Genomic DNA, 27,181 nt, shown 5'->3' on the forward strand with positions numbered 1-27,181 from the left:
AATGCCTTCAAATACCTGGAATCTGGCCTTGAAATCGACCTGGCATTTAAATCGACATGTATAACCCAGTTGGGTCAAAACATAGTCAAGGTTTCCCCCAGAGATACTCTGTTTCATTTTCCTTTTCAAGTAAATTTCTATTTTTCCCCCCAACCTTTACGGCTTAAGCGTTTTATCCAGTTTAAACGATAGGGATTTAAATTGCTATTTTAGTGGAAGAGGCTTGATTAAAACCTGTGTCCTCATCAAATTATTGGACAGTGGTTCTTGGGCTCTGTTTACATTAGTGTCAACCTTAATTTAAATTCCTCATAACTATATTTGCTTCGCTAAATGCATTCACCAGGAACACACCACAAATTACTTTGCATTATGAGCCGAGTCTCTTTGTCTATTGCAAAGTGTTTTGAAATTAGCACCATAAGTAACTAGCTGTAAGTGTCACTCCATCTCCTTAATGCCTCATTAATCAAACTCCGTGGCAGCTGGTGTGATGTCCCAGCCCCTAACATATAAGATCAGTATCATTTGCTCCTTGCATTTGACCACAGTCTTTAAACTTGATTTGTTATTTGTGCATTTGCCCTCACTGGAGCTCTGCTCCTCCCTCAGTGGCCTCCCAACACGTGGGGCTTTGTATGGATACCAGTTGCATGTGTACTCTTTGCAGAAATTGGAAATAAAAACCCATTTCCCATGTTGTGGAAATGCATAGCCTCAAAGTCAGGAAATTCTTTTAATGGAAGAAGAGTTCCACTTATTTCCCTGAGTTATCCACAGTGATTCCCCATGATTTTCAGATTAATGCTAAAATGCCATAATGGAAAAATTTCCCTGGGCAAGTTTTTCTCTATGTCAAGAATTAGAGAAAGGAATTACATTCACCCAGGCAGACTACAATTTCCATCTTGGCCTCAGTTCCCCAAAAAACCAGATACATTTAGTCTAAGCACCTAATCAGGAAAAAAAAATGTATTTTTCCCTTATTATGTGATACGAATTATTCTGTACTAAATACAAAATTTTAGAATTTATGCTTGCAAAGAAATACAGAACAATTTATACTTAATAATTTTATTACATGTACACACAAAATCATAGCAAAATATGATATATTTTATAGGATTTTTTTGTCTTTTCATTATGCCATCGAATATTTGCAAATGCCTAAATGGAACCCTTTCTTCATTCTCCACACAAGTCCAAAAACACAAACACACACGCACACACATATACCTATACACATGCATCCTTTTAACCAAAGGTAATACTCACTGGTGTTAAAACTAACAGCTCTACTGGACAATGGCTTCATGGACATTTTAGAGGCAGTCTTAAGTCTGGTGTGGGCACAGGCATGTCGGATATGATTTCCCTGCAGGGATGCCCTCTCGGTGGCTGTGGGGGATGCTTGCGGCCCCTCGCCTGCCAGCGCTGAGCTCAGCCTCACAGTGAGCCTTGATAAACAGGTGCTCTCTTCTCTGGCGGCGGCACGTGAGGTCGGCTCTTTGCAGAACAGCGTCTCAATGGGAGACATTTAGCTTCACGGCCTTTCCTTCTGACCACCCAGCAGGAAAAATATGCGAAAGCATTTTTTTCTGCCAGTTTTGTCGATGAGACAAAATACAAAAACAAAAAAACACACAGCATTAAAACTTTGTATTTCCCACAGGTGGGCTTCGGAAATGTTTACCACAGTCATAGTAAAACACTAGTTTTCTTCGGAATTAAATTTTTTGCCTTTTCACCTTATAAAACCATTCAGGCTAAATAACCACATTACAATAGAATTAAACATTGAAGCCTGGCTCCCGAAATCAACATCAGTGGGAAAACCCACTGATTCGGAACACACACCCAACAGTGCAAATCTACGTTAGATTTTGACTTTAATATCAACTTAATGTAATTGTAGTTTATATTATTATCACATCTACTTTCTTTTATATTTAAAATAGGCTCTGATTTTAGAAGAGCAAATGTAAAAAATGTTTTGATTATTTGTTGATGACATTTACTCTGATTATAGGTGTAATCTATGGCAATTACAAAAGTACCTTGTATGTCCCATCTCCAGTTCATCCTGCTTTTACCCTGAGTCCAGCAACCTCTATTCATTAGGATTCTGAACAAAATAAGCATGAAAGGGGAAATCCAAAATAATATTCAGAAGTGGCAAATCATAACTGAACATAGTTTTAAACTTGACAATTTAAAACTTTTGCCTCTTTTCATCAGCCAGAAGAAGTCTGGTTATTTTAAATCAAAATCTCTGCCCCAAAACCTCCTTTCCCTGCACTCCATGAACACCTCTCTCCCTTTTCCCCAAAGGCAACATTTTGGCTTGGCAAGCAATACACATCAATGAACCCTTCCATTTAAATGCCCCACAAAGATTGCATCCGATCACAGCTTGCAAGAAAGAAAGAAAGAAAGAAAGAAAGAAAGAAAGAAAGAAAGAAAGAAAGAAAGAAAGAAAGAAAGAAAGAAAGGAAGGAAGGAAGGAAGGAAGGAAGGAAAGAAGAAAGAAAGAAGAAAGAAAGAAAGAAAGAAAGAAAGAAAGAAAGAAAGAAAGAAAGAAAGAAAGAGAAATCAGACATAGGCAGTGTCAAATGTCTTATACGTCCGCCCCCTCTGTTCTTCCATTCTCTCCCTCACCATCCTCTTGTAAAATAAAAGAGAGCCGAGCATAACTTGTTACAGTAAAGGCACCCCGAGATTTAGGGGGATAAGTACGGCCTACTTGTTAGCTGCAATGCTGCAGCTGTGCTCTTATCTGGCCAAAGGAGACAGGGGACAACAAAAGATCCCAAAGAAGGGACAGTGGACGCATGGGAAAACCACTACCCCAGCATTGTGGTGCCCTTCTGCTGAGCAAATAGTTCAAACTGTTCATTCCCATCTTCTATTCTCTCCCTGGTACATTGTTTGTGCCCTTGCATTTCATTCTGCAAGGAAGGTTGCTCTCTGGGCCTATAAGCAAACAGTCCAGAAAAGGGCTAGCCATCCTCTTCTCTTCCCCGGAGAACTAGCATTTTTATTTCGGCTCCAAGCTGTCAAAGATCTGGAGAGTTTATGTCAGTGTCCTGAATTAATTGCTTTAAGCTGGAGCAAGCTCCACGGGCTACCAAATGTCCAAAAGATGTTTATTAATAACATTTCCTCCAGGATCATGGCTCCAAGCTGTCTCTGGGTGGTGGCTTTTCTATGCTGCCACCCTCTCACCCCTGGCCTCTTAATGCTCAGGAGGGGATTGCCTCTTTCAGTCATCATGACAAAATTTAGAATTGCCCGGGATGAAATAAATATCCACCTATGTCACAGGGTGTGCACGGCGGATATCTTTGTCCTGACTCAGAAAGAGTTATAGAAGCCCTGTGTGCAACCTACAAGTGGTCTGGGGGAGAGCAAAAAGCAGCCAGGACCCCCCTCTGTGAAAACTCATTTAGCCAATACAATTAGCAAAAGGAGCAGGAGAAATCGGGGCTTTGGCTTCCCCTCCCTACCTCCTCCTCCAAAAGAAAATTCAGTGAGGCTGACAACACAATGCATTTTGAAGTTTTCCTGGTACCAAAAAAAAGCCTCTTTAAAAGAATGAAATAATAAACCAATTTATATACCGATATAAGACTAGGATCGTGAATGCCATTGTGTAATTTTCCACTTGACTTTTCATTATCTACCTGAACAAAATCAATCTATATGTATGGGATCAACATACAATTCCAGAGATAAAAGCTGAAAATAAATGCGCTTTGCATATCCTGGAGATAAAAGACACAATCCTTGGTACTGCCTTTTCTTCTCCAGCAGATGCATTTATAAAATAAATTGTTGTGTCAAGGAAAAAGTGAGACGTAGCAGTGTATCTTGAGTGTTGACTCCTTTGCTGGAAATATTGATCCTGCAAATGAACAGTGGTTAATAAGTACCCTGCAGACGATATCAGGTCTTTTGCCCTAGTTTACCCAGAGTGCAGTCTGGGTCAATGTTTCTCCCAACCAAAGCTCCTCACCTCCAAAAAAAAAAAAAAGACTTCCCCTATTAGCATGGATTTAAAGCTGAGGACTTCAAGGGCTTTTTAAAGCCACTCTACAGAGACAAAGCACATTGAAAATTCACATTACATTAGAAAACCCCATGCAGCAAACGCCCAGCTTGTGAAGCACACAGTCCTCAAAAGGGAAGGAGAGATGGTTCCATGCACTTTAGGGTTGACATTTATTACTTTAAACAGGTTGGGTTCCATTCCTTGTATGCCTTTCTTTGCTCCAATAATTAGCAATAGCGCTAAAAGTAGTAAAGCTCTCTCCCCATTAGCCATGCCATGGGTCCTCCCTAATTCCCTTTTTTTGGAATGTGTCACTGAATCTGCGTGAATCTGTGTGCCCTGGTGGGCAGATGGTGGGGCATTGTTGAGGGTGCTGTGGCTGTTTGTGTGCCCTGTTGTTTTCAGGGCTCTTAGAGGAAAGTACACCCACTCTGCCCTCCCAGGGTGGGCTCACCTTGGTTGCTATTCACTTTCCTGTAAGGGAGGGGTTCATTTCCAACGTTGTATAGATAGCAAAGAGAGGCCCACAAAGCATGGGACCATCTTTCACCCCAAACAATCACTCTGAGTTTGTGAATATTTTCCGGTCATAGAAAGAGATTTCCAAAAATTAGCTACTCTTCATTGTTTATTCATTGTTAGATTCAGTAACCTCAGGGGAGCTTAAATATCTACCATGGCAGCGTGATTGTCACAGCTTCAGCTCTTAGGGCAGGACAACTCCACACTTGTATATTTTAGAATCTTTGCATTGATAAATGTTAATGGCTGTTGGTCTATTGGTTCAGCAAGATTTTGCAATTCCTGATGTTCACACACCTCCTTCCCTTCTCCTGAGCTCTGTATTCACACACAGCACCCATTTGGACTGGGACCATTGCCTCTTGATTAGCAAATCTGGTGCTGTGCTCCATTCCTCAGTTTATATTTGTTGAAAACTCTGAGGAAAGTGTCCAGGAGCAATCTGATGCAGTGTCATGGCCTTTGGGGAAATGCTTGGGAGGGTCAAAGCTCAGCCTGGGGAGAAGCTCATGTGCTTTTAGTCACAGAAGACTCTTAGGACAATCAGTGTGCTTTATTCATTTCATCTTTTTGTTCCAGTAGCTGTAAATAAGCAAGTCTAGAGAAAGTGTAAGATGTGGTCAAGAAGAGTTATGCAGTCATTAGACTTTTGTTTGAAAAGGGAACACCTTCCTGAAGGCATGTTTTGAAAAGGTCCTATATTTTCATGACAGAAATGATGCCTTGAATGGCTACAGCTTTCAGCCTTGGTGAACCCCAGCCTTATTTGATCCATATTTTAATTACTCTGTGATTCAAATCTGCATCGTAGGGAATCAGTACAGTGACATAAGAGCTTCAACCAGCATAAAGAACATTTTCAGGAGCTTAGTACCCCTTAAGTTCCCTGAGGAAAGACAACACACCAGAACAGGTGTCACTATTTCCACAGAGAAACCTGCTCATGCTGGAAAATGTCTTGCTAAGTGGCCTCAGAACCATCTTCTCAGGCCGGAACAGTGCTCCACCCACATGCAGAATCCTGACACAGTGGAATGCAGCCCATGTTGATGAAATAAATATTTAGTAAACAGGAGAAACTGAGTTTTTCAAAAAGGTATTATTATAATGTTTTTAGTGATCATGTCTTAGTTGAACCATCTTGATGCCATTTCCTAGAGGAAGAAAAATGTACAGTAAGAAGTCCAGTAAATATATGTAGATGCACATGTTTCAATAAATACAATCAGATGGAAAGTTGTCAACTTTTGCTAGCTCTAACATTTTCAAAACTGTACATCAACAGTTCAGATCTTTAAAAAAAATAGATGAAGGGTATAAAACAATTTAAAGTCCAATGCGTCCCTTCACACCAGGCTTGATCGAGAAATGAGAAACCCATTTTACAGGTGAACTAAAATGAGATAGGTATTTCATTTACCCTTTTACAAAGGCCAAATGGGAATGCTTTCCAAAGTTGTTTTTATATTGGAGGTAAAGAGGGGGAACAGGAATTGGGTGAAACATAGTACTGAATCAGAATCTCCTGCAAGTCTTCTAGAAGCATTCACTGGAACTCAGTGACGATAAAATCCCTCCCCATGGTGTTCCGGATTACCAACACAGATATCCATTCAGAAGAGGATGAGATCTCGGAATGGGGCCAGAAGAGGACTTTGCTCTACCCTAAAGACACCGAGATCTCCACAGTACTTAACGTGTCCTTCAAGTGCTCCCTGATCAAGATAGTTGTTTTTTAAAATGAAAAGAAACATGACTGTCATTTATCCATGATGACAACTTGAACAGTGAATTAAAATTTCATTTTGAAAGTATACTGTCACTGTGAAAAAATTCCTGGATTATAACACTACAGAATGCTATGAGAGACGTTTATCATTTATTCTGTCTTACAGTCTATCTCAAATTGTTATAAAATGTTTTAAATGCAGAAAACTAAGTGAAAAATCTCTAAACCTAAATTAACATTTGACTCATAAAGCATTGCTTTTATCACAGGGGACATGCAAGAAGGTGGGTGGCCACTCCTCTCATACATATCCCTGTTTTTCTTGACTTGAAAATGTCTCAAGTATATTTATTAAATATGTCTTCATTATTTAACAATAAGAACTATGTATCTTTTCTGCGTTTCTCCTACCATGTCACAGAACTCAAAAAGCACATGATACCAGGGAGGGAAACAGGTTCGTTTTAGAGAAATATGAAAACAGTTGCTCTGTTACATAACTGGGGTAATAACAGTATTATGGCAATTTCCTTTAAAATAGCATTTGATACACTTCAACAGAGGGAGTGTCAGGCATTCTGTTTTGTACAACTTCCGGCTGCACCAGCACCAGTTGTGTCAAACATGTTGATATAACATGGTGTTTATAAAAGTCGAGTTAGCTGTTCAAATGTACTTTATTTTTCTTTTCCAGAAATTCTACAAGACAGAGATGTGGATTCACAGTCAAACACAGAAAGGATACTTAGTTCTCAATGAAGCCAGCGGGGAGGGGGTAGTTTATGAGAGCTTCCTTCTAAAAGGAGCTGTCTGTTCCCTGAAGAAATGACCATTCCTTGTCCCAAGCATCACTCAAAGTTCAAAAGAAGCATCTGCAGCCCAGCACAAGAAAGTGCTTTGCTACCAACATCCTGATGCCACTTGCACCTTAAAAGTGGTTAATACCTGCTGTGGACTGACTCAGATAAACCAGGAACAGCATCCCAGAATCTCTGCACACTGACCTGTGAATTGATGAAGCCAAAGACCACTGGTGAAGTCCATTTCTCTCCCTTTGCTTTCCTCCAAGAAAAAGAAGAGTAGGAAACACACTGGGAGTTTTTTGTTGTTGTTTTATTTTGTTTTGTCTTTTCTTTGAAAAAAAAAAAAGATAAGCATCCATTTCCAAGTAATTTGAAGCGAGATAATTCTAGTTAGTGAAGAATTTCAATAACGGCTTTCCTAGAAACTCAAGACTGATTCAAACAGCAAATACTGAGATGCGGTTCCATCCCAATTTATGGGGTTTTCTTTTCCTTTTTGAGGAAATAAATAATTTTAAAGAGCCACAAAAGAAGGGAGGCAAATTATTAGATATTTTGCTTGACATCAAAGTGATTTTACATTTATAAAGGCATACTGGCTTTCAAAATTTTTAATGTTCCAGTCCTAGCTAAAATGTCATGTCATGTCCCCCAAAACGAGCCTGAATTGATGCGAGGTTTTATGCAGACTTTAGGTCTGGTGAAGGGAATTTTGTGGAGCTATGCGTCACGGTTTGGGGTGAAATTAAACCCTACGCTTGATTCCAGTGTCCATTTTGAGCTCGTTAGGATTGCATGTGTTTTTCCTGTTTGCACCCGCCTTCTTCAGCCTTCTATGCACATACAGATGGTTACATTCTCATACTGGGTACCCGCAGAAGGTCACATGCTTTGCATCAATGGCAATTAGTTCCCTTTTTAAAATGGAAAATGTCATTAAGTTCTTGAATAATTCAAGAGTAGAGGTCACAATACAGTGTCCCTTTTGGGGGTCTTTATGGTGCAAATGGCAAAACAAGGCGATCCTATCAGTAAGAGTAGATCTAAGGTTTACAATGTAGCTCTATTTAGTGTGACAGGAAAATTAAATTACAGGAGGCACTCACTCATTGTCACCCGTTAACAGGCTTGGGAAAATTGTGAATCCCTGGGGGCAAATCACTGACGACGTGCGAGGGGAATAAAAATATTTCATTTTAATTGGCTGTTGTTTCCTTTGCTTGATTTTGAAAACAACAAACATAAACATGTCCCCCACAGTTCTCCTTGGAAATAGGGTCCCGAGTCTCCCAAACACGACCCCAACTTACAGTCTCTGCCCAGAGGCCGGCGGGTTAACCGCCCTGGGAAGCCTAGGTCTGTTTTCTCAGCGATGGTTGAGCTGGTCTTTATCCAGGGGTTCCTGGGAAGGAAAATATAGGGATAGGTTTCAAATAAAAATGGGCTTCCACTACTCCGCCCCCTGCCCCCATCGGAATCAGCTGGAATGCAGTTATTATGTTTCTGGAAAAAGGGCAGCCCTTCGATTCTATCAGGACTGAGGAGGAGGAAGGGAAACAGAGTGACGCGGAGGCCACCCATTCTTTCTCCTCCCCAGAGGAAAAGGAGTTCGAGCTCCTTTTGAGATACCGGGTCGGAGAAGGTGCAGCTCTGGCTGGAGCAGGGTGGACGAGTGTTCGAAGAGGAGAAAGTGCAGGCTGGGGGAGCGAAACGAAAATCCTGAGGTCACTAAATGAGATAAAAGTGTCTCCAGGGCCGTGCCAGCACATCCTAGCCACCGCTGGTGTCACCAGCATCCCGCCCCCCATTCTAGCCCCCTCTGGTGTCCCCCATTAAGACTGGTGGGCGTGGCTGCCTGGGTCCGGCTCCCACCGCAGCGGGGTCGCGCTCCCAGTCTTGACCCAAGGCCGTCTGCCTGTTCGCCCGGCCCTCCTCTGCGCGGTGCCCAGCGGGCTCATCCGGACGGGGCCGACCTTGGCACCTGCAGGAGAAACCCTGGACTCGCCAGTGTTACCGGAGACGGGAGAGCGATGGGGAGGGCGGGAGAGGAATACAGCTGACAGAGCCCGCGGCGACTGGGGTGGGATAGGCCGGGTCCGGTGTGAACTGGCTGCCTAGGGTCGGTTCCCTGCGCTTTCTAGAATTTGTGGGGGAAAAGCAAGAATGACCGTCCCTCTGCCTCGTGCTCTTTTCGATCTCTCCCCCGACCCCCAGTGACATTTAGCAGGCATTTTCCTTTCGTGGCCTCCTCCACTAAGACCCTTGGAAGTGCTATGTCAGCGAAGTGAGCGTTGGGAGGGGGCGAGAAGAACCCCCCAGAGGGCCAACCCGGGTTCCGCGTTTGGCGCATCTCGGCAGCCGGAGCTCGCCAAACCGGGACAGCTCCACGGACCCGCGGGGACTGGGGGCTCGGCCGGCTGCTCTGACGACCTCGGCGCGCCCGATCGGCCCCGGCTGCCTGGCCCCGGGTACCCGGGCACACGCCGCCTTCCCGGAGCCCGAGCACCCGCTCCGGCTCTCGCAGCCTGAGCCCAAGGAAGGCTGCTCTGCAGGTCCCCGGGCCACTCGCGGGGAGGCCGAGCCAGCCCGCCAGCCAGCGGCTAGGGCCTCACCCAGGAATGAGGAAAGGGAGTGCTGCTTTATTTCGGAAGCAGGTCCGACTCTGTGAACACCTAGATAGAGGGAGGCATTTAATTTTTATATGCACATATATATATTGCAACGTGATTTGTCCTAGGTAGAGTTATTTGTGCCTCAACTTTGATACATTTCATGGTAGAATTAAAGGACAAGGTTCGTGCCTGGGGTGGGGGCGGAAGAGAATAGTGAAGGGGCAGTTTAGATGTTTTTTCTTTTCTAAATGATTCAATTTAAGCAAACACTTGGGGGCTCCAGGCCGCTGTAATTCCAAAGACAATTTTCTCTGGTTTTAATTTGATTTGCATTTTTTCAACGTTGATAATACTCAATTTCATGGCTGAATACACATGTAAACACCGTTAGGTCGTGTTTTTCCCCCCTTGCACCAAACAGAATGTCGCTTGTCTCGGTGCCATGGGAGGTTACACGCCGCGTCCTCAAAATATCTGCAAGTTTCTCCTAAATTATTTTTCAAAACTTGGCCCGGAAATTTGTCTGAGCTTCAGAGGTGACGAACTAAAATATATCTAAACTGAATATATCTACTGAACTAGCCAAGGTGTGGGAAGACCTGCACAGACATTGCAAAAAGGAAGGCAGTAAAGGAAACAAATTGCTATTTGATATAGAATCAATTCTATTTTTACCCGGCATTATTTTTCCATATTGTATTAATAGTTTTAAACAATCCAAAAATAACAAAGAAATTATCTTCTCCCAGAAATGTTTTTAATGTGGATTTCATTGCTAGAAAGACAAGCATTGAGAAATGTATAGATATACCTTTATAAGGAGAGGTTTAATTACCAGTATTGAGCTATTTTATCAAACATAAAGTTTAGAAGAAAATGCAAGGTGAAATTGAGAAATAAGCGTTAGTCATATCAAAACTGATATTCAACAAAATAGCACTGCCAATGCCAATGAAAGTAGGATGGTGTGACCTGCCTGTGAGCAGCTACCACAAAACTGTAAGGCAAGAATATCACACATTGTTTTGCCCTCAGGACACAAACTAGACAGACATTGTGCAAAGAAATGTTTGGCACCTAATAAATTTATCAAAACTCCAAATACATTTTATACTCCATTTACGAAACTGTGCTGGAAAAAGTGAGGACACACTTTTTTGGTTTGTCCAAGAATACCTTATGTAATAAAATGGCTGTCTAATTTCCAGAGCTACCCTTCATTTAGAAATATATATTTATCTGCTTGCTATTGACTAATGTGGAATATTCAATACTGTGAGCAATATTTCTATCTCAAATCTTAAGAATTTACAATGTTTGTTTTATTTTAAAAATCCTTAAAAATGAAAAGGATCCGTGAAAATTCTAAATCCTAAAAAATAAAATAGATCTGTGAGACTTCTTAAAATGCTTTATGCTCCAGGCTGGCTGATAATAGGTAAGTGTATTTTAAATTGAGGTGATCTAATTTGAAAAATATCTTTTATCACATGAAAGGCATTTAGGCAAACAAGAAAAAATTCCATTTGAAAGACAACAGACTTTGAAAGAGAAAGTCGCTTAATTTTTTTAAAAAACACACTCGTGGCAGGCTGACTGTCCAATGTCTGCAAGAAAACTATTCTTCACCATTTGGCTTTTAAAAAAAGAATTATTAAATTTTAAATTATAATTGTTAGGATTTGTACTAAGGTTTTCTATTGTTTTGGAAGACTGGCAATTATGCCTACTTTATTTTACACAAATAGATGGCAGAGTACGCGCGCTCCTCACAATTGCTTCACAGCAAACCCATTCTTAGAGATGGAGCTAATGAAGGGGGCTAATTGTAACACACAGTCTATTCAGAGAATGCAAATGGTGGACAATAGAGTACATCTTTCCCTTTTTCTATTAGTAATTGAGGAGTAAATGGAGATCTTGTTAAGGATCTTAGAAGTTTGATCGTCACTGAGTGAGTTTGCCATTTTAATTTGCTTTCATCCCCAAAACAGATCTGTATTGAGACATGGCTACCTCAGCCAGAAGCAGAGCTGCTGCCCCTCAGACAGAATCTGTTCTCCACCCTCAACTGCATTGAACTGGGTCTGAGCTGCAGCAGGAAACAGGGAGAAGGGCTGGAGTGGGGGAAGGGAGGCAAGGGAGGAATGGTCGGGAAAGTCTCTGGAAAGCATTCTAGACAGGTGGAGACTTCCAGATGTGGCATGGTTGGGGGCTTGGGAACTTGGGAGGGTGTGCACCTTGGGAGAGTCATGAGTCCTAGGAAGAAGTCACAGAACCCACCCCAACCCCTGCAAAACGTCCAGCAGCTGGGAGTGGGGAGGCGCTTAGCAAAGGGTGTTATACAGGGATAGTGATCTGCCTGTTCTTTCATGATGACCAAGAGCCCAGAGGCCTGAGCCTGAGGTAGGGAAGGGGTGTGTGTGTGTGTGTGTGTGTGTGTGTGTGTGTGTGTGTCATGTGGTGTGTGAGACAGAGGAGGCAGGGAAGGAGGAGAGAGATTGTGGAATGCAAGGGAGAAATCATGCAGTTACTTTTAGTTGTTTACGGAGCAAAGGCAAAATCTAAACCACGCTTGCCACAATCAATGAAAGGATCGCCTCAGCTTCCAGAGTTGAGCTCCCTAAATGAGTCTGGCATTCTGATAACTGCAGGTGAGCACCTGAGATCAACTCCTTCCCACTGCTCGATGCTGGGAAGAGATAGGGATGCATTTGTTCCTGAGCTCTGGGAAGGGAGAGGCAAGAGGGGGATTTAATTGTCTGCCTGGGTGAATCGAAATGTCCTTTAAAGCAAAGAAATCAAGAGAGATTGGCCTTTAATTGGTAAACTTTGCTGATTGGGGGAGGTGGTAATTAAAATGGAAGGAGGACAAAATACAGATTGGCTACTGCTTCCCCCGCTGTCTCACCCCCATAAACAGCCCCCAAAATTAGTATTCTCCTCCCCTCTGGCCATCTTTACAAGGCTCAGCACACAATCTGATTGTGGGTAATTGTGTCATTCTTGTGTCCCAACCTTAGTCTAACACTCAGTTGTCCAGTTTGGAGTGAGAATACAATTTTATCTAGAACTCTGTTCACTTCCAAGAGTTGGCCATACACATGCCAACACGTGAGGAGCTGGCCTTAGAATCCAATTGTCTGCCTGTCTCTGAAATGCCGAAATGGAAGATGCTAAGTCTGCAGGGAATCTCACACCACTAAAAATGGACAGGCCAGGGAACTTAGCTTCCCGGATATCGAAAAGTAAAGGAGACCTCCAAGCCAAGCCTGAGCCCTGATTTGAGGAGGGCTAGTGCTCATTTCCACCCTGTGTCCCCGGAGCCTGGCACAAGCTTGGCAACTGTTCACATGCACACTCAGATGCACTCTGCTGGAGTGGTGCTCTTGTACGCGACGGGCCTACTGGGTCCTGGGCAGCATCCTCCCTCCCTGAGGGCTGCAGGTTGATGTGCCTAGGCCAGCATCCTATTCAGGGGCAAACCCCAGAGGTAGGTGTTTATGGAGATCTGCATTGGCATATATGTGAGGGGTCGGAGGGGGAGGCTTGCCGTGGGGGCTGGGGCCAGGGCGTGCTGGGGACCAGCTGTGGGCGGTGTATGCATTCCAGCTATGCTGTCACCTGGGTTGTCAGGCCACCAGGTGCAGGTCAGGGGGAGGTCAGAGGCAAGAGCCTCTTAGGACATTCCTAGCCCTTGCTCCCAGAATCCCTCGGTAGGGAATAAGGCAGACAGGCTGTAGCTCAGAAATGATTTGGCTATGTGGATTGTTTTAAACTTATATGTCAGCCCTTAGTCTCTGCCCCTGACATTTTCTCTCTTCTCTGGCATTTTCTCCTTCTAATCACAATGTAAGAGCCTGCTTGCTGCCTCCTACTTTCCAGCACTGGCTATCTGGCCCTGGAAGCATCAGTGGGGAGAAAAGCGTGGTCCAGGACTGAATGAACTTCTGCCCAACTTCGAGGGACCATGGCCACATAAGAATTCTGACTGTTACCCCAGAAGACAGTATGAGAATCCAGCCTGATCCCAGACATCACCCATCCTCGTCTCTTCTAGGACAGTCCACGGGGTTTGTGCCATCCTTCCAGGGGGTACCAAAGCCTGGCTCTTCTGAGATCTTCCAGTTTCTTTCCAGCCTCCCCCTAACACTTCAGATGTCCCTACTCATTTTCCAGATTCTGGAGTTCTGGTGAAGGCCGGCCTCCTAATTCATTGAAATAGGAATTGTCTGTGCCCCAGAGTCCTGGGAAGCCAGAATAAGTTGAGGGAATATGAGTTGAAAGACTCCAGCTCAAAGCTGCGCTGTGAAATTGGAGCAAGTTACCTAACTTCTCTCAGGCCCAAGACCATTACCTGTAAATTATGATTTCCACCAGCAGGACATGGGGAAGCTTAAAAGAGATCCTGTTCAGGAAGATACCTTGCATGGTTCCTGGCACCTAGGAGAACCCCACTCAATTGTGATTGGATTGATTAGAGTTTCCATTCAAAATAAGAGAGGGCAGGGCGTGGATGGGAGCATGAAGGCCACTGAAAACACTAAAATGGTAAAACAAAGTTTCTGCCTATAAATTGACTAACTTTTCTGAAGGAAAAGTCTCTCTTTTCTGGAGAGGATTTTCTCAACTAGCAGGGGATAGATTTGTTGAAGTTACAACTTCTTTCTGTGTGTGAACTGCCCCGATCAATGTAGCTCAGAATCACAGAACAAATGAAAAATATATAGTGAAATTGATCTCCTTTATTTGAAACTTAAAATGGGTTTGTGGAGGTAAAGCAGGCAAAAAGCTTGATCAGAGCTTTATATTTTATACTGAAGGGTGCACATGTTGACATCTTGACTTTTTTGCTAAAGATGCTTCTGATTTCCATATGAAGCTCTCTATAACCCAGCTCCTGCCCTGGAACCTCACCCTATTCCTTCACAGAAAACGTCATCTAATCGTCATCTGTCCTTTTCGATTATCCAGCTATCTACCTCAGGCCTTAGTGCCTTCCAAGCCCTCTCCTCCAAATACTTCCAAAGATTGTTTTATATTTTCAAATAAAGCACTTTTAACATTCATGAATTCAAGTTAGGAATTATATATATGCTTTCCTTTCAGTAAGCAACAATTTCCCAACAAAATTCAATATATAATTACTTCTGCTTTATAAAAATAGAAGGAATAATAAATTGAGATTATATTTTTCATTAAATACCAAGTCAAAATTCACATGCATGCAATCCTATTTTTATTTGCTCAGATCATTACCAACCCTAGTTCAAAAACATCCCTGCTTATTTTTGGACCTGTGTCTTATTATTTTCAAATCATTGAAACAATGGGAAAGCTGATTTACTCATTAAAAAATAAACTAGGACCCAACCATTTAAAGAAGCAGAGATTGAACCACATAAGCAAGTAGAACTAAAAAACAGTAAACAATTCTCGTCACAAAGTTATAATGCTGCATTACACGCCAGTATTTTTCCCTTACACATACGTTTGTGAGGCTGAAATATTCTCTCTCAATAAATTTAATGATGTTTAAGTCAAGAAAGTATAGTATTGCCAGCATCATCTCCTGACACTGCTGGGAATATTGCTGCCTCTGATTAACAAGAGCGGTTTAAACCCCAGGCACTTGCCCTGGTGGGAAGTGAGACCTCTAGCTTTGCATGAATGAATGTAACTTAATTTGTTGCTTCTTTTAGCACTCCCAGCTATCAGTTGTGTTATCTAACAGTGAAATATCACCCCTTCTTTAGAGAGAGATTGAGGACAAGTAAGTCAATGCTTTTTAATGTGAACCTGCGGGGGGCGGGGGGAGTGGTGACAATGACATCTGACCAGTCCATGTGAATGTTGGCAGTGAGCTCAGAGCTCTGACAAACAGCAACTAACGTAAAAAATAAGCACACTGGTGTGAAGGTATGCTTGTAAAAACTCCCTGTCCTCTCTACCTTTTCATGAGTGGTACTTTAGCACGAGGTGGCAGCTTCTTCTGCAGAGGATACAAATGATCTGTACTAGGCCCCAAGGGTGCAGGGACTGAGGGGGAGGGGAGAATAGGCATCACCTCCAGTCTAGCAAGAGGGACTGCGACGGAATTACAGCTTGTAAAATAAGCCTCCATCAGTCTCCCAGGAGACAGCCGGCCTCAACTTGGGTGTTCCCTGCTTGTTAGCCTCAGTCATAATTGGTCTCTCCTCCCATCCCACGTTGTTGGTTTTCTGTGTGTGGCTTTTGGTGTGAGCGTGTTAGGTCATCAACAAATACAATAGCGGGAGGGGGCAACTGGGGACACACATGATTGTTTTAGAGAAGAAAGGAGAAAAGGGATAAGAGAGTGGGCAGGAAGGCTGTGAACAGAATGGGGAAGATGGCCCAGGATTTAGGCTTCCGAGGCACCCCCTGGAGTGCTCCAGGGTAGGGAACTCCCTGGGAGTTTTGTTAAAGGGAGAAGAGGCCTGCCGGGAGCTGGGGACCCTGCTGAGCTCCGCTGAGGACATTCATCCATTCAACGCTATTTTTGTTTGCTTGTCTCTGGGGGTGCCTGTAACATCCTGCCCACATCCGGTGCCTCCCATCAAAAAAGAATTTTTCAAAAAATCCCAATCAGGGTGATTTGCTCTAGAAAGGCCACGTGTGTGGAGCTGAAGACCTAAAGAACAGCCCAGGACCCTGGTGGGGGTAGGGTGTGGGTCACAGGCCTTCATCCTTTTTCCATCCATTGTTAAAATAGATTCTCACTATCTTGTCTCTCCATCCCCCATCTCCTTTTACCTCTTCCCAGAGGAAAGCTGGGGATAGTGGCTACAGTAAATTTCTGATCTAAAGTTAACCATAAAGCCTAGAGTGGAGATGTCTTCGCATTTAAGGAAGGTTGAAGATACAGTGCATTGTTTTTGCTCAGAAGGGGAAAGATAAAGATAAGATCCCTAGACCCTTGAGTCTTTATTTACTGTAAAAAGAATATTTGACTGCGAAGGAAAGAGCAAGAAGTGTAATTAAGTCAAGTTGCAAATTTTGGGGATTGATTATTTTTTTCTGTTTGTATGTTTCAAAGTTTTACATTTTACTCGACAACCCCTGGCTGGCCTGGTTGCCATGGTGCTGCCTCCAGGGCTGGTGTCCATGCTGTCCCCTACCCAGTAGGATTTCAGGTCTGAAATCTTGTTCTTTTGCTACAGCAGGGACAGCAAACTGGAGCTAATGGCACTAGGGTGTGCGTGGGGGTGGAGGTGGTCTATTCTGTATGGCAGGACTTGATGCCTACGACTTTGCGGACATAAGCCAGAACGGGCTGCTTGCAACTCCAGGTTCATGGTGTTTGGGAGGAAAATGTTTCCTTTCCTGCCCTCTCTTGCAGGGTGAAGGTGCATAGTCAGAAAAGGCCTTGCTGCTCTTTTGAAACATAACTGGTGTCTGCACATTCCAGATCTCATCTCTGCCACCCCTCCCTCCAAGCCAGGGCCACCTCCAGACCCCCGGATGTGTAGAAGCATGCACTGCCCCGAAGAAAACGCGTTGCCCCCAGGTAACTTCAGGTACCTCCTAGGGCTAACGCCTCCTTCTATGCCATATTGAGCCTTATCTCTTGCTTCTTCCCGCCCCCCTCCCACATTAAAAGGCCCCCAAAGCATTGAGGAGCGGCTTCTCTTTATGAAGCTGGGGAGAAGGCGGGCGATAAAGATTGGGCGTTTAAATTGGCCATTTGGAAGATTACATCTCTTCAGCGAGGGTCTTTCTTTCAAAACTCGCACTGAATTAAGGGTCATGGCTACTCCGTACCCGGCTCTCAAAGGCACGGCACCTTTGAATTAGGTCGCGGAGTGGCCTGGGCGAGGGGACCTGGGGCCATCAAAGGCCCGAGGGAAGGCCGTGGGGCGACACCCGTCTAATGACAAGTAATTGAAGGATTCGACGCCGCGCATTACCAGCGGAACGGGAGGCATTAATTATTTAAAAACGATTAGCCTTGCCGTGTGTCCTGCAGGCGTCCCATCATGTTCAGCGAAGATAACCAGCCACCCGAGGCGAGCCGGGGCTCGGAGGGCGGCGGGCGCGCTCCCCAGCAGGCTTCGGGTGCGGTGGACACGGGCGCACAGCCCAAGGCACCAGGGAAGGAGAGGAGGGGCCACCAAGGGTCCCCACACAGGAAGGTGACTACATAACACTGACCCTGCTGAACAACGAAGCAGATTTCTGCCCACTTGGGTTCGAAGTCTGGTGACTGCGGCGCAGATGGGAAAAGCTTTCCGGTCGGGGGTGGTGGGCAATTTCCATGTGCCAGTTCCCTGTCGCATCAGACCAAAGACCCAAAGTAACCCAGCCAGGCACGGGCCTCTCACAGTGCCTGCTACCCAGGCGTTTAAAGTAAAGACCCCAGAGAGAATGTGGATCTGGCGTGGGGGCAGGGAAGGGGGGGGGCGCTGGTAGACACCTGGGGAAATACAACTTTATTATACCCTGCTCTCGAAAACCGAGAGTCCTGAGGTTTCAAGGGGCAGCAGCAGAACTACTATTTTTCCGAGGTCCACGCCTTTCCGCAGGCGGCGGAAAGACGCGGCTGGTTCTGTTGGGTCCTACAAACTCTCTTCCTCCGGAATTCCCGAGGGCAAGCCCGGCACGCGCGAGCGTGCTCCTGCCCGTGGAAGGGGGGAAATCGGCGACTGGGTTGCAGGGAGAATGCGATGATAAATGGCCCTGCGTCTGCTTTCTGACTTTCTCTCCTGGACCCAGCTCGTAACCCCAGAGGCTCCCCAACCTGCCTGCCGCCAAGCACGGCTGTGCGCAAAGGCCACCAGCCGCTTCCTGCAGCCAGAGCTAAGGTTCACTCGCCTCTTAGAAAGGCGCGGCCCCTCCCCTGCTGCTGCTTGATGCCGATCCCCATCGTCTCCTCGGCCTGCCTGTGTCCGAGAAAGAGTTGAGACTGGACTCGAACCCCTGCGCGCCAAGGGAGGGCGTCACCATGCTCGGGCCTCAGCCTCTTCAAACTCCCATGCACCAAGCACATCATTTTCTGCTGACCCCCACACTAGATTCTGGGGCCAAGGGGGTTCCCCACACCCCACCCTCCACTGTTCTCTGGAAACATGCTGCTCTCAGATCGAATCCCCAGACCCGAGCCGCTCGAGGGGCCTGTGTGGCTTCCTCGGGGCCCTACCAAACTCCTCTAACTGAGCTCAGAGCCTAAGCGGTCTGAGTTTGCAACTCTACGACCCCTCATCCTTCCAAGTCATGCACTTTCCGAACCCCCTGCAAAAAAACCCAACGCCTTGAGTCTCAGTTGGCTGAGCTTACCACCAGCCAAGCCCGCCCGGGCGTCCGAGCCCTGGAAGGGAGAAGGACTGGCTGGGGGAGGGGCGGTGAGCGGACAGGAGTGGGGTGCGGACGCTGAGGAGGGGAGCCGGGCGCGGCCCCCGGGTGGGCGCGCTCCCTACCTGCGGCGGCCGGCGGGCCGGCGGGCGGGCGGGCTGCGGAGCGTCCAGCTCGCGGAGGGAGGAGGCCGACTGCTCCGAGCCGAGGCATCCCCGCATTTATTTGAGCTCAAACCAAGCGACTGTTGACTTTAGCACACAAAGCAAAGATTTCACTGCCCGCTAGTTTAAAAATGAATATTTTACCAAGATATCGATCAGCGTTATAAAATTCAGTTAAGTACAATGGGATCCTGGCAAAAAAAAAAAAAGAAAAAAAGAATAATAAAGGAGGGGGGAGGCAATATAATATCTGTGCAAATTTGCTGAAGTGTGACGTGGCATGGAAAGTTTACCCTCCTGGAATTCGGATCTAGAATGTTTTTTTCGGTTGTTTACAGACTTTGTTTATTCACAGATCATGGTTGCTTAAACCGGCGCGCGGAAGGCGTGGGGAAAAAAGGAAAAAAAGGAGGGGGGAGAGTCTCTGCACCCCACAATGAGTAGAGTTGGGGAAAGCGCGCAGTGGCGATTTGTGAGCTCATAAGCTCGGAACCCGGGCTAGGGGAGGGATTTAAGCGGGAGGGGGGCGTGAAAGACACAAGAAGCACAGAAAAGCCTCCGAAAGCGCCTGCTCCCCGACATCCTTTTTATGTATTCGGACAGAACTATATCTTATCGGCCGGGATCAGTGAAGGGGGGCGCGCTAAGTAGTTTAAAACGACCCTCGCACAATGGGCGTGCCATACGAAACATAGCAGGTTAGGGCAGCGCTTTCAGCCTCCATTGTCCCCCACTCGGCCCCCGGCCCTGCCTCTCGGCTCCTTCGCCACGGGAGCCTTTTATGTGATAATGAAACACATTTCAGGCCGGGCTCACGACGTGTGTGTCCTTGCTAGGAGGAGAGACGGCCTGATTGCTGGCTGTGGCCTCCGGATCCCCCCCTCCCCAATTTCTCTTCCTTGTGTTCTTCGGGACAATGTGGCATGTTAAGAAAGGGATTTGGTGGCGGGAGGGGGGCAGTGGCGGGTGGGAGGCGGAGGCGATGCCAAACCCCCCTCAAGCGCGTGGGAAGGCCAGGCTTGTTGGGGAAGGCCGCGGGGTGGGGGATGGTGTGGCAGAGACCCCAGCAAGGTAGCACTCAAAGACAGTCTCCAGGTCTGGGGCATAGCTGGAACACTCCAGGTTAGGATGGTCAAGAAGCCCAAAGATCTAATCTTGAAAAAAGGAGCCTGAGCTTAGAAACCTGAGGCAAAAAGTCCTAGCCTCCAGGCTTTCGGAGCGTTTTTACCTACCGCAAGCCACTGCGCGCGGGAGTGGCTCCCAAGTCTGCCTGACCCGCGACGACACTGATCCTGCCCTCGCCCAGCCAGCAGATGTCCTGGGCAAAACCAACACCAGACTCCCCTTTGCGCTCTCGGCCTTGGTTTTCACTGCCGTTGGCCGTCCTTTTAGGCCAGCGAGGTCGTCTGGGGGGAGAGGCAGCATGGTGTATAAGAATTCACTCTGGGATTTTTCGTTACACTTTTAGAGTCCTTGAAGGCTCACAAAATACCTGCATAACCCCTGGGCCCTGCAAACCTGGATTGCCAACCTCACCTAACTTACAAGAAGATTTGCAAGAGCCTTGAGTTTTGGAGGGAGATGGGGAGCAAATTTGCCGACAGTGGCATCTTCACTACTGTCATTGTCCATTGGCCAGACACCCCTTACCTCCTCCTCACTCCCAAATATACCCTATTTTTAAAAAACAGACTTGGATTGTTACCCTGACTTACCCTTTCAAACCAATTCCAGGAGAAGATCTTCTAAATGTTTCCCTACACCAAGTGTCTCGCCATTTCTGGGTTAGCAAGGTCTTTCTGGGTTAGCAAGGTCTGCCATGGTTGTGCACAATACCTGCTCCAGGGAGAAGGGTGGGAAAGGGTGGCACCCTGTGTACAGAGGAGGCTGGAAGATCCAGGCAGAGTCCCAATTCCACCACTGTTCACAGTGGTGAACAGGCAAAGTGCTGCACCACAAATTTGCAAGTTTGATCCAGGCTCATTGACCTGAAGGGAGGCCCAAGATCAGAAGTACAGCAAAAACATGTGAAATCGAGGCTTCCCCCAAGAGAAGCAAGCTGTGGGGCCCAAGAGACCACAACAACAGGGCACATTCAAACAGCCAAGGTGGAAAATTGTGATATGTGGAGAGTGATCTTCTACTGGCTTTAAAAATAAACCTGCTGGAATGGTCTTCCTGGGATCTGTGTATTTCATTGTGTGTAAAGTTAACCCCCAAATTCAAAAAGTAACCATAAACCGTATGAGTTCCATTTAATAATGTGCTTGCTTTAGTGTTTAGGGGGATGTGTACTGGTATCTGCAAATTTGAAGTGGATTTAGAGAAATAAGATGGATTGACCAGTGGAGATGAAGATAGATGGACAAGTATGTGATAAAGCAAATATAATGAAATGTTAATTGCAGAATCTTGGGAGCAGGTCCCTGTGTGCCTACTGTAAAATTCATTCAATTTTGGTATGTCTGAAAATTTTATTAATAAAATGTTGGGAAAACAGCAACACTCCCTGGGCCAAAATAAAATACAACCTGCAACCAGACAGGGTATCCCTCCCTCCTTCTTGAAATAATTTCCAAGCCTGTATATTTTGTAAGCCAAGTAAAGAAAAGAAAAATCTGGAAGAAAAGATTCAAGGGATAAAACCGGGTATAACACTTTAATATAGATTTGTGGAACTCTGGCCCTTGCAGCCAGAATACACATTTATAAGCCATAAATAAAGCACGCAGAAACCATAAATTAATCAGACCCGAGACCTGGATTTCACCGTGTCAAGATTGGGAATGCTTTTTTTTTTCTTTTTCTTGGTCATTTACAACAGACCCTTACATTATTTTTTTTCCTGTTTTTAAACAATAGTACAACCCTCTGGTTCTGTTAAAACTACATGGTTTTACACCGAGTCACTCACAAAAGTTTTTTTTTTTTTTAAGTAAGACTTCCCTGCAACAACAGCAATGGAGGAGAACAACAACAACAAAAAAATCAGAATCTGCAGGTGCTTGAAGAAGCAGGAGTCTACACAGTAGTGGAAACCGGAGGCTTTTTTTTTTTTTTAACTTTATATTCTTTCCCGTTTTCCTCCTTATATAGAACGTGGGGTATCTGTGTGGTCCTCTGTTTGGGACGGAAGGGCTGCAGCGGGTGAAGGGAGACTGCTGTCTTGGGGGTGTTGGGGTGGGGGTGTTATGGATTTCTTCTCCCTTGCGTCTCTGCAACACCGTCTCCCCAAAGTCTCGACCCCCACTTGCTCTCTCACTTATTCTCGATCCGGGGTGCCAGAGTTAGCCGGGCCTGAAGCCGTCGTCTTCTTAAGAGGAGTTCATAATGGGCCGGGAGTACACCCCCTGGTAGTAGGAGGTATCTGCGGCCAGGGGCGAGGCGTCCAGGCCCGTTTTGTTCGTGACCGGGCCCATGGCCAAGCTGCCAGGCATGGGGGAACCGTAGCCGGGGTAGTGCATCACCTGTTCGTAGGCCTTGAGGTCCATTTTGTGGGGCTGGTGGTGGTGGTGGCTGTGGTGGTGCTGCTGCTCCGAGGACATGAGGTTGTTGATGGAGAACGGGTGGTTGAAGGCGTAGTGGTGTTCCGGCTTCAGGTGGGCCTCAGGCGGCAGGCCCGGGTGGTGGGGCGGGCCCAGCAGGTGGGCCGCGGCCTGCTGCTGCTGCTGCCCGGGAGAGGGCGCCGGCTCTGGGGGGCTCAGCGCCGCAGCCGGCGTCCCCTTCAGCTCTCCCAGGCCCACTCGCTTGTGCTCCTGGCACGGGGAGGCGCTTGAGTGAGGCGACTCGGTGCCCACCGGAGTCTCGGAGGCCGGCCCGGCGGCCTCCCCGAGTTGAGCCTGTGAGGCCTGGGCCCCGGCGGCCGCCTTCTTGCCGCTGCCGGCGGCGCCTGCGGCCTCCTTCAGCGCCAGCTGCTTCTCGCACTTGAAGCGCTTCTGGCGGCGCAGGTAGCAGCCGTTCTCGAACATGTTGCCCGAGTCAGGGTGCAGGGTCCAGAAGGAGCCCTTGCCGGGCTTGTCGGGCGAGCGGGGCACCTTCAGGAAACAGTCGTTGAAGGAGAGCGAGTGGCGGATGGAGTTCTGCCAGCGCTGCTGGTTCTGCCGGTAGAAGGGGAAGAGGTCCATGATCCACTGGTAGATCTCGCTCAGCGTCAGCATCTTGTTGGGGCTCTGCTGGATGGCCATGGTGATGAGCGAGATGTACGAGTAGGGCGGCTTTGCGTGCGTGTAGCTGCGCCTGTAGGTCTTGGGGTCGCGGGCGCGGCTCAGGCCCGCCTGCCCGTACATGGGGCTCATGGAGTTCATGTTGGCGTAGGGGGCCAGGCCGCCCATGGCCCCGGCCGCCTGCCCCCCGAGCGGGCTCAGGCTGGGACTCAAGTGCGGCCCCATGCCCGCCACGCCGGCCGCCCCGGCCGAGCCGCCCATGCCCGCCATGGCGCCCGCGCCGGGGGACATCCCCGCCAGGGACGGGCTCATGCCAGCGCCCACGTACGACGACATGTTCATGGAGCCCGCGCTCATGTTGCCCGAGCCGCTGCCCATGGCGGCCGCCGACATGCTCATGTACGTGTTCATGCCGTTCATCCCCAGGCCGGCGTTCATGTTGCTCACGGAGGAGTAGCCCTGCGGACAGAGCCCCGGGAGGGAGGCGACAGCGTTAGCACCGCGGCTGGAGGGTGCCCAGACCTCCCACCCACCGCCCAGGCCTCCGCGTCCGGGGAGGCCTCCGGGGAGCCCTTTCGTCCCCGATGGCCCAGTCTCCGGACTCCGAGTCTGTTTCATTCAGGGAGAGTCATGATCGATCGCCCTTGGGAAGGTGGCGAGCGGATTGCTGCTTGGGCATGTGGCCCGTTCCTAGCCCTTCTCCACCTCGCCCAGATTCTAGAACAGGGGTCCCATGGAGTACTCCCAAGCCAGCACCCAAAATACATTCCCCTACCCCGGAGTCTCCCCAAACTCTCCCACCAGCATACTGAGCTGGCGCCCGAGGCCCGAAGTCCCCGGACGCCACCTCCGGTCGCAGCAAGCAACCTGCGGGACAACGCGCGGGGCGCCTCGGGCTGCCTCCAGCGAAGACTGTCCCGGGCCCCCTCTGTCCCGTCTCCCTCCAGGGACCCCCTCCCTTGTCCCAGGGAAACTGCAAGGCAGTGCCTGTGCGGAGTGCGGGGGCGGCTGGAGGCACTGAACGGGGCAATAGGGAAAGAACCGAGACCTGAACCACACGCGGCTGAGCTTTGCAGGCACAAACTTTCTTTCTCTTTGTCCACTAGTCTTTGACTCTGCCTCCACTTCAGCCCCCAACTCCTACCCATCTTCTCCTCCTCAGCTCCCCACCCCCTCGCCGGCCGACCTCCCACCCCTCCCCAGCCGCGCGCTGCCAAACATAACTCTGTTAGGATAGTGCGTGGCTCGGCCACGAAGAGGATTTGGAGGCGCCGCAAGTCAATATTTGATCACAAAGTTAATATTATCTCAAGGCTAACAGTGTGTCGTATAAAAAAGAGACCCATTTGATTCCAAGGAGGGCGGAAAAGGCGGCTGCCCAGAAAGGCTGGGGTTGTGGGGCGGGGTGGGGGGGTGCCAGCGAGGGAAGCGGTCCTGAGGTTGGGGAAGGAGCGAGCGCCGCCGCTCCACTTCCCCCTGGAAAAGACGAGCGCTTACCTCGGGCTCTGCATAGTAGCTGCTCCAGTCGGACGGCTCGTGCCCTTCCATCTTCACCGCTCCCAGCATACTGGAAGCCGAGTGCATGGCAGTTTAAAATTTAACAGCCACAACAAACGACCAGCAATCACCCCCCACCCCCACCCTCTTTTAAAAAAAGTCAGCCAAAGCACCGTCCCCTCCTCCCTCCCTCTCTCGCGCTCCCTCTCCCTGGGCTCCACTCCCTCTCTCTCCCTGGGCAGGCCGGAGGCGGTAGTTGGAAGTGGGCGGGAGGTGGGGGGGGGGGGGCGAGGAGCGGAGGAGGCCCAGGCCAGCGCCCCGCGGTAGGGAGCGTCCGCCGCCGCCGCGCTCACGGGCTGCCGGGTGGCGGCTGAGGTTGGCAGTGCCGAGCTGCCCCGAGGCGGCGGGAAGCGCGCGGCGCGGGGGCTGGTGGGGGGGGTGGGGAGGAGGAGGAGGAGGAAGGAGGAGGAGGAGGCGGTGGAGGAGGAGGAGGAGGAGGAGGAGGAGGAGGAGGAGGAGGTGTGGACCGCGGAGCGGACAAGTGCCGCAGTGACGTGGGAGGCTGGTGATATAGCGCGGCGCGCTGGCGCGGGCCTCCAATCCCCAGACCCGGGGCAGCCCATTTGAATAATCAGCTCACACCTAGGTGAGAGGTAGCCGCAGCCGGCGCTCCGCACCTGCCCCTTAGCGCCTGCCGTCCGCCCCACCGCCGCGGCGCCCCGCACTCCTGGGCGGGCCAGTGGAGCGGGCTGGGCGGGCGATCGGGCACGCGGGATCCCTGGTCGAGCCCCCTTTCCTCCCGGGTCCACGGCGAGTCCCCTGAGGAAGGAGGGACCTGGGAGGAAACCACCCTCTGGGGAGGCTCCGGCCTCCAGCCCCCGCCCCGTCCCATCGCGCCGGGCGCCCGGTGCGCCTGTCGGAGGGCGCGTCCGGCCTCAGTGCCCGGCAGATCCCTATGAAAGCCGGATTTATTTATGCCGGGTTTCTTCGCTCTCAGTGCTCATTCTCTGTCAAAACAGCAAGTCCATGACAGCCAATTTGCAAAGCGCTGTCCTATTTAGAAAAACTACGTACACACCTTTAACTCGCCCGCTGCTGCTCCTGCGAGGCCCCTCCCTGTTACAGTTCAGACCCGGAACGGCCTCGGGAGAAGCGCGGGGCACACGGTCTGGCCGCCTCGGCTCTCCGACTCCTCAGACACCGGCCGCCAGGGACCCGCAGTGGGGCGGCCGGCGCCTGGCGCAAGCAGCCCCTCTAGCAGCGGCCGACGTTTGGGAGGCTGAGATTTGTCTCTGATATTCAGGCCGGCGTGTTTCAAGGTTACTTTTCAGTCACAACCGAGGTGCCCACAGCATTTCGTAACTAAAACAAACAGGGCAGGAGGTGGGGAGGGAGGGGTGAGGAGAGAAGAATCCAGGAATCAATGATGGGGCATATGGAGTTGACTTCAAGAGCGTCTCTGTCCTCTCTGTCTTCCAGAGGGACTGCTTAATAGAAATTAGAAACTCCAGCAATCGTATACTTTTATTTCCCCAGCAGCTCTTGGGTTCAAAAATTGTCTTCTGTTCTGGGTTAGCCTGTGAGCCCAGATTTGGAGTGGGGGGATATTGCAGGTGTTTGGATGTGGAGGCTCTTTCTTAGTTCTGAAAACCTGGCTGGACCTTGGGGATCCAGCCCTGTACCCACCCCCTCAGACACAGAGAATGCATAGGAACTAGTGGGCATCCAGCCCACCTGTCCAAAATTGGGGGCGATGGTGGCAGAAGACAGGCGAGATGGCAGACACGGAGCTTCGCATTGAAGCTTGAGTAAGGGTGAGGCTGGAAGGCAAGCGAGGAGGGAGCAGTAGGCACAGGGGAACCACTTCCCTAACCCCAGGACTCTCAGGTCTGCACGGTTTGGGACACAGAAGGAAGCCGCCGGCAGCATCTTTTGCTGCTGAAATGCAGATGGTTTGGACACTTCATAAAGAGGGCATTAATAAGCCCGCCGAGTGAGCGCCAGAGCGGGATTCTCCCACAAATTCAAGGTCTGTATCTCCGCGGAAGCCGTGCCCATCGGTCCCCAGAGTGCTGAAGGCTCCCACGAGGGGCAGGCCAGCCCGGTGCGCCAGGGAAGGGGCTTGATGGTGTGTACGGCTACGTAGTGAACGTGGAGGTGTGCGCAGCGGAGTCAGAGGGGTTAGATCCCCAGCATTTCCCACGGGGTCCCACCTAGCGCGTGGATGGGAGCAACTTCATCACTCCACCGAGGGCAGGGAAAGAGGAGTACGCATTGGAACTCAAAGAATGAGCAATTTTTCAAAGCTTTCTCCGCAGGCCAGGGCAGACA

The 27,181-nt window shown here is 48.6% G+C and overlaps 1 protein-coding gene and 1 long non-coding RNA gene across 4 annotated transcripts in view; both read right to left on the minus strand.

Moving 5' to 3' along the window:
• LOC100611392 (uncharacterized) overlaps nt 1-19,455 on the minus strand; it is a 31,322-nt gene extending 11,867 nt beyond the window's left edge. The window contains exons 1-4 of one of the 2 annotated variants that reach the window (XR_129313.7): nt 19,152-19,455; nt 8,416-8,507; nt 7,307-7,434; nt 1,276-5,727 (exon numbers count right to left, since the gene is read on the minus strand). This is a non-coding gene — a long non-coding RNA (uncharacterized LOC100611392). The remainder of the gene's footprint in view (nt 1-1,275; nt 5,728-7,306; nt 7,435-8,415; nt 8,508-19,151) is intronic. The other variant, XR_008541196.2, reaches the window with a different exon arrangement.
• Nucleotides 19,456-21,821: 2,366 nt separating this feature from the next.
• On the minus strand, nt 21,822-26,145 carry FOXA2 (forkhead box A2). 2 transcript variants are annotated; one of them, XM_016937548.3, is made up of 3 exons: nt 25,929-26,145; nt 24,851-24,920; nt 21,822-23,812 (listed from the first exon to the last, which is right to left on the minus strand). In XM_016937548.3, the coding sequence occupies exons 2-3, from the start codon at nt 24,917-24,919 to the stop codon at nt 22,505-22,507; spliced, it is 1,377 nt and encodes a 458-aa protein (XP_016793037.1). In that variant the 5' UTR covers nt 24,920; nt 25,929-26,145; the 3' UTR covers nt 21,822-22,504. The 2 variants fall into 2 exon arrangements, with proteins under 2 accessions (XP_016793037.1, XP_016793036.1); XM_016937547.4 differs by lacking the exon at nt 25,929-26,145 and having other exon boundaries at nt 24,851-25,266.
• Nucleotides 26,146-27,181: the final 1,036 nt, after the last annotated feature.

This window comes from Pan troglodytes, chromosome 21 (genome assembly GCF_028858775.2).
Source record: "Pan troglodytes isolate AG18354 chromosome 21, NHGRI_mPanTro3-v2.0_pri, whole genome shotgun sequence".
NCBI lineage: Eukaryota > Metazoa > Chordata > Mammalia > Primates > Hominidae > Pan > Pan troglodytes.